This window comes from Magallana gigas, chromosome 6 (assembly GCF_963853765.1).
Source record: "Magallana gigas chromosome 6, xbMagGiga1.1, whole genome shotgun sequence".
In the NCBI taxonomy this organism is placed as follows: Eukaryota; Metazoa; Mollusca; class Bivalvia; order Ostreida; family Ostreidae; genus Magallana; species Magallana gigas.
Genome location: NC_088858.1, coordinates 51,842,223 through 51,853,793, shown reverse-complemented (window position 1 = coordinate 51,853,793; position 11,571 = coordinate 51,842,223). Strand labels below are relative to the sequence as shown.

The window sequence follows — 11,571 nt, the reverse complement described above, 5'->3', positions numbered from 1 at the left end:
TACATAATATTCAACATTTTTAATCATCACGGACGGAAAATTAGCTTCATTTAGGAATCTGTGCTAATAAGATTTCTTGTCCAAATATTTGCGGGGGTGATACCTAGCGCATTAAGTTATCATGTCGATTTTTATGCTTCAAAGTTGTTGTAGAATCATTAATATTGGAACTTGTGATTGTTGAATCCATTTTTCATGTGTTAGTGTGTATATATATAGACCTGTTTTAAAAAGAGCTTGGACTTTGGGCATTACATGGAAAACTCCAATTTGATGAAGGCAAAAATCATGGCTAACTGTCCAGCCATGAATATTTTGAACGCAATGGTACATGCCCAACTTCATCCAGTGCCGTATATTTCAGTTAAAACAGCGCCACTATCACAAAACAGAGCAGATCAAAGTAAACTTTACTGATTTTGACAGTATGTAGCAATTAATGAGCAAATTAGAAGAAAATATATCAGTATTTTACAGCTTGTTCTGATGAGCAAACTATAGATACTAACATTCCATCGAAATCCAAGCTCTTGTCAAAACGGCTTTAATTTACTCAAAACCGCCATGCAGTCTCCTTGTAGCGCTAGTTGGTGGGTAAAACGATGTACCCTAGTAGTTGCAACTCTCCTAAGGTAAATTGTTATACTGAAACAAGGGCGCTGTACCTCGATCTAACGAGCCCGTGAAATCGTAAAAAATAAAACTGGCTCTCACAAAAATTGAATTGATTCCAGTGATTACTTCTTTCTGTTATATGCAATGGACTAGCTAGTAGTTTCTGAGATATCACAATGTAAGTGTACACCATTTTTAATATTGGACAAATAGTTTCCCATAAGACTAGTACTCGCAGTATTATGGATTTCTATGTATGAACATTCTATTAGGTTTAATACATTGTTAGAGCCTACAGTTACCTCGCCTGCGTTATAGAGACGGCCATTTCAGTGAAATTTAGTATCATTAGAAATTTATAAGGAAAACATTATATATTAAAATAGCCCTGGTTTTTTTTATGTATTAATTGGTTTAAATTTAATCAATTAATTCAATTTATCATCTATCAAGGAATTTATCAACATCTTGTCTAATTAAAAAGATATTTTTTTTAAAGAAAAGATAGAGGCTTCATCATTCACATCATTTCAATACTTTGGAATTCGGCACTGGTACACGTTATAATCGATAACGTATACGGCACACGTTATAATATATTACGGTAGGATGGTACTGGATGGTACACGTAATAATCTATTACGATAGGATAGTACTAGATGGTACACGTAATAATCTATTACGGTAGGATGGTACTGGATGGTACACGTAATAATCTATTACGGTAGGATGGTACTAGATGGTACACGTAATAATCTATTACGGTAGGATGGTACTGGATGGTACACGTAATAATCTATTACAGTAGGATGGTACTAGATGGAACACGTAATAATCTATTACGGTAGGATGGTACTAGATGGTACACGTAATAATCTATTATGGTAGGATGGTACTGGATGGTACACGTAATAATCTATTACGGTAGGATGGTACTGGATGGTACACGTAATAATCTATTACGGTAGGATGGTACTAGATGGTACACGTAATAATCTATTCCGGTAGGATGGTACTAGATGGTACACGTAATAATCTATTACGGTAGGATGGTACTGGATGGTACACGTAATAATCTATTACGGTAGCACGGTTAGTACGCCACTGTTAATACACATTATAATCTATTACGATAGGATGGTACTGGTACACGTTGTAATCTATATAACGATAATACAGCTCTGGTACACGATACAATCAATTAAGGTGATACGGCACTTGTAAACATTATACATATGATCTATTATGGTATTACAGCACTGATACACAAAATAATTTATTACGATAATATGGCACTGGTACACGTTATAATCTATATAACGATAATGCATCACTGGTAAACATCATAATCTATTTCGGTAAAAGGGCACAAGTACACGTTATAATCTATTACGATATAACGGCAATAGTACACGTTAGAATCTATTACGGTGATTCAGTTAGTACGGTTCTGGTACACGTTATAATCTATTACGGTGATTCAGTTAGTACGGCACTAGTACACGTTATAATCTATTACGGTGATTCAGTTAGTATGGTTCTGGTACACGTTCGAATCTATTACGGTGATTCAGTTAGTATGGTTCTGGTAAACGTTATAATCTATTACGGTGATTCAGTTAGTATGGTTCTGGTAAACGTTATAATCTATTACGGTGATTCAGTTAGTATGGTTCTGGTAAACGTAATAATCTATTACGGTGATTCAGTTAGTATGGTTCTGGTAAACGTTATAATCAATTACGGTGATTCAGTTAGTATGGTTCTGGTAAACGTTATTATCTATTACGTTGATTCAGTTAGTACGGTTCTGGTACACTTTATAATCTATTACGGTGATTCAGCTAGTACAGTTCTGGTACACGTTATAATCTATTACGGTGATTCAGCTAGTACAGTTCTGGTACACGTTATAATCTATTACGGTGATTCAGCTAGTACAGTTCTGGTACACGTTATAATCTATTACGGTGATTCAGTTAGTAGGCACTGGTACACGTTATGATCTATTACGGTAATACAGTTAGTACGGTTCTGGTACACTTTATAATCCATTACGATAATACACTTAGTACAGAACTGGTTCACATTATAATCTTTAACAGTGATTCAGTTAGTACGGCATTGGTAGACGTTATAATCTATTATAAAATTACATTTAGTACGGCACTAGTACACGTTATAATCTATTATAAAATTACAGTTAGTACAGCACTAGTGCACGTTATAATCTATTATAAAATTACAGTTGGTACGGCACTAGTACACGTTATAATCAATTACGGTGATACGATTTGTACGGTTCTGATACATGTTATAATCTATTACGGTAATACGGTTAGTACAGCATTGGTACACGTTATGATCTATTACGACAATACGGTTAGTAAGGCACTTGTACACGTTACAATCTATTACGGTAATGCGGTTAGTACAGCATTGGTACACGTCATAATCTATTACGGCAATACGGTTAGTAAGGAACTGGTACACGTTATAATCTATTACGGTAATATGGTTAGTACGGCACTGGTACACGTTATGATCTATTACGGTAATACGGTTAGTACGACACTGGTACACGTTATAATCTATTACAGTGATTCAGTTAGTATAGTTCTGGTAAACGTATGGTTCTGGTAAACGTTATAATCAATTACGGTGATTCAGTTAGTATGGTTCTGGTAAACGTTATTATCTATTACGTTGATTCAGTTAGTACGGTTCTGGTACACTTTATAATCTATTACGGTGATTCAGCTAGTACAGTTCTGGTACACGTTATAATCTATTAAGGTGATTCAGTTAGTAGGCACTGGTACACGTTATGATCTATTACGGTAATACAGTTAGTACGGTTCTGGTACACTTTATAATCCATTACGATAATACACTTAGTACAGAACTGGTTCACATTATAATCTTTAACAGTGATTCAGTTAGTACGGCATTGGTAGACGTTATATTCTATTATAAAATTACATTTAGTACGGCACTAGTACACGTTATAATCTATTATAAAATTACAGTTAGTACAGCACTAGTGCACGTTATAATCTATTATAAAATTACAGTTAGTACGGCACTAGTACACGTTATAATCAATTACGGTGATACGATTTGTACGGTTCTGATACACGTTATAATCTATTACGGTAATACGGTTAGTACAGCATTGGTACACGTTATAATCTATTACGACAATACGGTTAGTACGGCACTTGTACACGTTACAATCTATTACGGTAATGCGGTTAGTACAGCATTGGTACACGTCATAATCTATTACGGCAATACGGTTAGTAAGGCACTGGTACACGTTATAATCTATTACGGTAATATGGTTAGTACGGCACTGGTACACGTTATGATCTATTACGGTCATATGGTTAGAGCGGCACTGGTACACGTTATGATCTATTACGGTAATACGGTTAGTAAGGCACTGGTACACGTTATAATCTATAACTTTTTTTTATCTGTATCTAAATTTCATAGTCCTATTAAACTTGTTTAGCAAACAGCAAAAATTGGAATGTTATAAGAAAATGATACACTCACTTGTATATTACTCTTATATTATATATCATTTTTTTTCAATGGGGGCTACTGAGCTAGAATCTTCGTTTATTATACAGCACGCATGCAGCTACACCAAACGTGTCAATTTTCTTCGATATTATTAGTGTAAGTTTCTCCAATGCTTAAGTTCATTAGGAAATCTCTCCCTCTTGTATTGTTATATATTGAATTTCATAATACTTCTTAATTTTATCGTAGAGACTATGTTGATAAGTTGGTAAGTCTTTGCGATGACATGGTTATTGTGTTTAGTTAAAAATTGCAATTGTAAAACTAAATGTTAGTGAAGAAGACAATATTCTTTGTGCGAAGTTTTATTTGAATCAAGTTATAATAATCGCAATTGTGTTTTTTCTTGAAGAATTCAATGTTGAGAATATTTTTATAGTTTTATTTTTCTCCCTACATTTGGATTAAAATACAAAACAGCACATATCTAATCAACGAAAATGCTAAAGAGGTGATTAATCTGTATGTTATCACATTTTTATGTACACGGGTTTAATCTCTCAATCTGCACTGCACTGGCAATTAATGACATGTTATATCAGAGAATAATAATAGATCAATATATACTAGACAAAAAAGTTAGAGATACCCAAATAAAATATATTTCACATGTAATTTATAACAGAAAACAAAACACACGTAGAACATCAGCTTTTATATTTAAAGTTTAAAAATTATTCATTAAATGTGATGAGTTGGTAAATACACATGCAATAGATTGTTTCTTTCGTTCACTCTAAATAGCGTTTGATATAGACATGACAATGCCAATAGAGTGGTTGTCAGTATTTTGTACATACATGATCTCCACGCTAGGCAGTAACAGCCCCACATCGCCGCCCTATACTGCCCCTGATCCACGCAAGGCTTGCCTGAGGGATCTGTTGCCATTCCTCCTGCAACGTATTCGGAGGCTCTTGTTGATTTTGTGGAAGTGCTGGAAGATGCTGAAGTGCGTTTCTTTGCTGAAGAATGTTCCAATCATGTTCAATTGGATTAAGGTCTGCAGAAAGACTTGGCCTGTTCATACGCTGAGTTGTTTCGCTTTCGAAGTTCTCGTTTACTATTCGGGCTCTATGAAGTCGGGCGTTATCGTCCATGAAGATAAAACCCTCTCCAACAGAACCTGCAATGAGTCTAACAATTGAATGAAGAATATTTTCTGCGTATTTTAAACCTGTCATGGAACCTTCAATAAAGCGCAAATCAGTTTTGGGCAACACTAATGCCTGCCCAAATCATTACCGAGCATCCTCCAAATCTATCATGCTCAGAAATGTAATAATCGGCATATTTGATCTCCAAACTTGTCGTCTGACATCATGAAAGTCAACATAAAATCGTGACTCGTCTTAGAAATAAAAGGAGCAGACCGCCAATGACGTTGCTGCTGTGTACTTTTGCCTAACGTAGGCGATTTCTGCGATGCTCCAGTTTTAATCTGTTTCTAACAGTTTGAATAGAGATCCGTCTTTCTATTGCCCTCTGAAATTTAGCATTAAGCTTAATAGCACTTTGAAAACGGTGCCCTTTGGCACGGTTACTTGGCCAATGTTGTCCCCACGGAATGTACATATTGGACGTTCCGAGTTTGGTCTTTTTAAAATATTTTCTGCCTGTAAATATCGGTTCTATAAACGACTAATTACACTTTGGGAAACAATAAGTCTTTCTGCAACGTGTTTTGCCAGCTTCCAGAATCCCTATTGCCCTGGAGCGTTCGTCCGTGCTTAACGCCTCCTCATAGCGTCAAATCACCAGTTCCGACCAAAAAAGGATGTATCTATCCCAATGTCACTAAAAGAAATCTTATATCATACTTCTTTAACCAATTTGTTCCACTCACTTTTTTAATGCTTCGTCCTTTATTGGGATAATATACCACGAAACTAATCAAAAACGTGTTACGCGAGCTTACTAGATTTTGTTTTAAACTATTAAAGCCTGGTTTCACATAAATTTAAACGATGAAAATAAATCTTCAGTGTAAAATTATGATACCGAACCTATTTTGTGCATTATTTACAGATACTAATCTATAAACAATTTGAATATAGTCAGATTTTATATGATACAAACAATTTAGATATTTTCGAAGTCTCATGTATTCCTACGCCAGAATTTAATAAAGTCTTGTTTAACTAAACGCTCTGCTGTCTCCGTAAATCTCCTACAAGCAGAGAGAGGCTCTCTTGCTTGTCGGTGATTAACGGAGACAGCCGAGCGTCTGTTTGAACGAGACTAGAGTTCCAGGCACGTAGCATCGTTTTTGAAAGTGGGGGGGGGGGGGGGCCAGACCCATCCAAAAAATCGGGGGGGGGGGGGGGCTCAACTATACTTCCAAAAATATTCTTCCCTACCAAAATTTTTTTTCCTCCAAATCTCCTAATCCGTGGGGGGGGGGGGGGTAGTACCTTCAATTTGACTACTCATTTCCTTATTTTCATATCAATTTTTTACTAACTTCCAAAAAAGTGGGGGGCCAACTCCATTATCATTCATTTTTTTATATGTAAATTTTAAAAAAAATTGTTGCTGCGAGAAAAAGTGGGGGGGCCAGGCCCCCCCTGGCCCCCCCCTGATGCTACGTGCCTGAGTTCAATGTCAATAGTGTTTGGATCCATTTTTAGAATTGTTTCAATTACTAATACATAGTTTGTAATCTATCTTTAAATATTACACAACATGAGTCATATGGGGTTTCTTGAAATTCTTGCCGGAAAAGTCTAAAAATTCATATTTTAAAAAAGTGCGTAATTCAAATACGCCGATACATGACAAACAAGAAAATCGCATGAAAACTGCTTGTTTTCATACATTGTTTAATCGATGAACAGTTGTTTCTGTATTTTTATACCTTTATCAACACTAAATGACTAAATATACTGTTGTTTGAGTTTAAACTTGATGATGAAGTGAATATTTTTTGAGTGAACAGAAATAAATATCAAAATTAAAATTCATTCCAACAATGGCCTTTCTACACAAAAGTATCATAATTTTACGAAAATATTGATAAAATCAACATAATTTCGATATCACATTTTAAAAACAAATATAACTTTGTCATTTTGATCAATTTTACAGGTTAGGGATAAAGGAACGGAACAAAAACTAGAAGGAAAATTCATCGCACCACCGCCCCCCCCCCTCCCCCAGTATAAAAGAAAATACAATCTAGGACGAATTAAAAACAAAACCATCAACTTAAAAAATCATGATATCAACAATATTCATATAGCTTTTTTAAACATTTATTTCATATTTTCATTATAACAAACAATCCACAATCAAAGTAATTAAAGTTATATATTTCTATGTAGTTTTGTTTTCTGAGCATTCATAGCTCTTTTCGCACTCTTACACATTACAATATTCATATGACTGATATTTAAGGAGGCCGATTTGGGTTTTTTTGCGGAAAAACTACAATAGCATAACTCTTTATTTTTTAACCATATGTAATTTAAACCAACTCTAGTTTATATACGAAGGATCATGAAAATCGACCGTCTGGTTTTTTTAGGGACCATCTCAAAATAGAGGTACATTTACTATAGGAATATATAGGAAACTGTCATTTTCCGCACATCAAAGCAGTTTTAAAAAATACTACAATAGCTTTTTTTCTCAAATTGTTATATATGATAAGTAATATCATTTCCTACCTTATATGTAAAAAACACAAAATTCTACCGTCTGGTTTTTAGTGGGGGCCATCTCAAAATATTAAAATGCATCAAATTTTGCTATATATTTGGATCATCACGAATGATGATTGGTATAATGGATTCATTCCAAAAATGAGGAAAATATCCTCGAGGATAGCATTATTCTGTATATAAAATTTCAACAGCGTACAATTTTTACTTTTTCTTTTCTGTTATTTCTTATAATGTACTCCTACAAAGCTTCATTTTATCATAACGTCATAAAAGCGCAATGGCAATGCTCCCCTACCGCACAGCGTAAAAATCGTGTTAAAAATAAAAATTTCCTTAAAAAATCTAAAAAAAAAATTCTGTATTTTGTTTATTGTGTTCAGTTTTATAAATGATATCGACAAAAAATCATAAGAAGTATAAAACAACTGTATTATATTAGAATGTGCAAAAACATGCGCAATGCAAACTAAAGTCGGCCTCCTTAAATAAATCGTTCATGTTATGTCTTGATATAGTCTGTTGTTTTTGTAAAGGTCTCCACCAAGTGCGTGAAACAAGGACACAGTGTCTATTTCTAAAATGCTTCGTGAGAATGGGCTTGTGCCAGTATTTTAAACAAAATACAATGTCTCGATTTGAGCAGTGTTGTATTACTCAGAGAGCACAATAAAAAAAAAATCAAAATGACATGCATTTGCTAATGTTCAAGAGTTTAAAATCTTTCTAAAAATACCCCTCTACAACCACGTCTATGAATAAATGGTCAACAAAAACCATTGTTATAAAAGTAAACAAAAGAATTAAATCTTTTAAAGAAATAATAAGATCTGACATATTTCGCAAAGAACAACAATTGTGGGAATTTCCACGTTGGACGGAAATTACCGGTATTTTAAAACAGCTATTTTACAAACGTATTCGAGATCTGTGAAAATGTTTTCTTTTCGCCCTCTGCAAAATTAATAACATTGCCAACACGTAAGAAAGCTTCAAGTTTTCGACAGGACACATCGCCTGGTTTCATCAAATCAAAATTAATGACCAGTAGGTTTTTTCTTGAATCGGACATGTAATGGTTCCAAATGTTCTTCCATTCATTGTGCGTCACGACGGACTCTTCGTCGGAATAACCTTCAGACAGAATCACCAGGTAATACCTGGACACAGATATGTGGTATGCTGCTTCCTCTGCTCTTACACTTCCCAAGGACAGGTCACGAGAGGGCACAAAAGCACTCAAACCACTCCCAAATAAAAATGGTTCCAGTGTCTTGAACACCCATGGACCAATTTTTGCAACATTGACATCGTACGAGATGTAAACCACACAGTCTTCGTCTGAATGTTCGATACATTTTGTGCATAGTTTTCTTAGCACAATTTTTAGTTCATACTTCCAAACATTGACAATTATTATAATTAAACAAACTAGTATCAAAATAGAGGAGCTGATAAACATCCAATTATATTTATGAAAATCTCCCGTATCGGAGCAATTCAGACTTTGAAGAAAAATAGTTAATTTTTCTTTAGCAGTGCCATTCAAACATCTGAAAACGTAAGAAGCACATTCGCTGGCCAAAAAACTACCTATCCAGTCCAACATCCACAGATGGGAGCAAGTACAGACCATAACAAAATCTGTTTTTTGGAGAAAGACACAGGGACTAAGACGCGACAGGGATCGAGATATTCCTTTTCGCTGCTCCGACTCTGGTACGGAAAATATTTGGAGACGTATAAGATTATCTAGGGCATCCTTATCGAACACGGGCATCATTTCTAAATCTAACACACTTACGTGGTTCAAGTAATGGTTGTTAGGTATCTCGTGTATCATGTTCCCCCTCATGTGAAACTCGATACGATCACTGTAGGGAAGAACACGAGGAAGGCGCTTTACACCAGCCCCGGAGCAGTTAATAATGAGAGTCAGTGTCAAAGACTTGCTTCTATAGTCAATGTGTTTAGGACTTTCTTCACATGTACAACCAGCTGGACACAAAGGAGTCGAAGTATAGTTACAGAGCAAATCTTTTATTTGGTTTTCCATGATAATGCTTGGTAACGACTTATCCTTGAACTGCTCTGCTGAACCACACGTTAAGTCAAAGTAATCCCTTTTCATTACATCAATGTAATCTTTAAAACGTAACAAGAGCTTGGCGATGTTACAATCACAAATTATCGGGTTATAACGAAAATCAAACCCAAAATCAAACAGCTTACTATGATCGAAAATATTTGAAAAGCCAAGTTTTGTTGCATTCGGCATTCTTGTAAAGAAATTAAATGAAAACACTGCGTACCCAGGTCCATACTTTGCTTTTAGACTTACTTTCCAGTTGTTTTCATTTGTAGGTATTCTCAAGGCATTATGAGACATATTAATCACACAAAAGGGTCGTTCAAACACAACATCTGTGATATCAATTGACATAATCTGATTTCCTTTTAGGAGTATGTTGTGAGCTGACAGTGCAGCCAAAACTCCAGTCTCCAAACGTGTGATATAGTTACCTGACAGATCCACCGTTCTCAGATTCCTATTATGGGTTAACGATTTTGGCAATGAAGATAGTTTGTTGTAAGATAAATTCAAATCAGTCAAATTTTGAATACAAGAAAGGTTTGGGATATCCGTGATGAGATTAAAGGCTAGATTGATTTTTGTTATTCCTGGAAAATGGCAAATATTTTTAGGGAGAAACTGTAAGTTCTCTTTGACAAAATTGACATGTATATTTCTTGCAGACTTGTTTCCTTCCAGGTATCCATCGTTGGAAACATTTAAATGTGAAACCGTTCTACTGAAATCCCAAACACTTTTTGAATGGCACGCGCAGCAGTTATCTTTTGTTGTTTCTCCAAATGGCACGGTTTTACAGGCATTTGGACAATACAAGACATACCCACTCCAGCCTTGTGGAAACCATGGAAATGTATTCCTTTCCTGGGAAATAGTAGCACAATTAACCATTCCTACTAGTAATGGTAGAAAAGCAATTGATTTCTTCCTGGTTGTGAATTCATACATTGTTATATCTCTTGTGTCCAGATTAATTTGGCGGCTGTACACATTAAAGTTTCGTAAGTAAGCCGATTAGAACCCGCGGAAGTAAGGGAATCTACCGCTATATTCCGTTTATTAATGACTAATTTGATATTTAGATGCATTTTTCTGTCTATTGTTTATGTTAATCAGGAGTTCGGGCTTCATTTCCGGAAGTCATTGTATTTCTTCTGAATAGGGAAGTCTACGCACCACTGATACTAAACTTACATCACACGCATTTGCCAACAACATAATGCACCTATTTTGTGCTCTTTCTTTTAACTAAAATGATAAGTTATATTAAATAAACGATCTCTGCAGTGGATTTTTATTATTATAAGGAAACACTTTTTTCCCGATGAAAATTTATTCATTATGATATACCATGTAGTAAATATGTTTTCCAACTATAATTACTGTATGAAAAGTGCTTATTGAAAATATGCTTGATTTGAAATTTTTGCTATTTTGGCGAATATATCTTATTTACTGTATGTACATTTTGACAGGATCGCAATACGAAGCAATTAATTTAATCTGATTATTAATAAGTTATTTATATTAATGCGACGGAATAAGGGAAACCAGAATCAATGCATTATTTCCTTGCTCCAGCATCACAAAGCATTGTAAATTCTGAACTGT

At 34.8% G+C, this 11,571-nt stretch overlaps 1 protein-coding gene across 1 annotated transcript; it reads right to left on the bottom strand.

Annotated features, from left to right (window-relative positions):
- Positions 1 to 8,720: 8,720 nt before the first annotated feature.
- On the bottom strand, positions 8,721 to 11,078 carry LOC136276486 (uncharacterized). The gene has a single exon (XM_066088575.1). It carries the CDS (start codon positions 10,906 to 10,908, stop codon positions 8,773 to 8,775), a length of 2,136 nt encoding a protein of 711 aa, XP_065944647.1. The 5' UTR covers positions 10,909 to 11,078; the 3' UTR covers positions 8,721 to 8,772.
- Positions 11,079 to 11,571: the final 493 nt, after the last annotated feature.

Bases quoted from the DNA above. Each gene is read 5' to 3' on its own strand.
- LOC136276486 (XM_066088575.1), bottom strand. From the start codon at position 10,908: ATGTATGAATTCACAACCAGGAAGAAATCAATTGCTTTTCTACCATTA.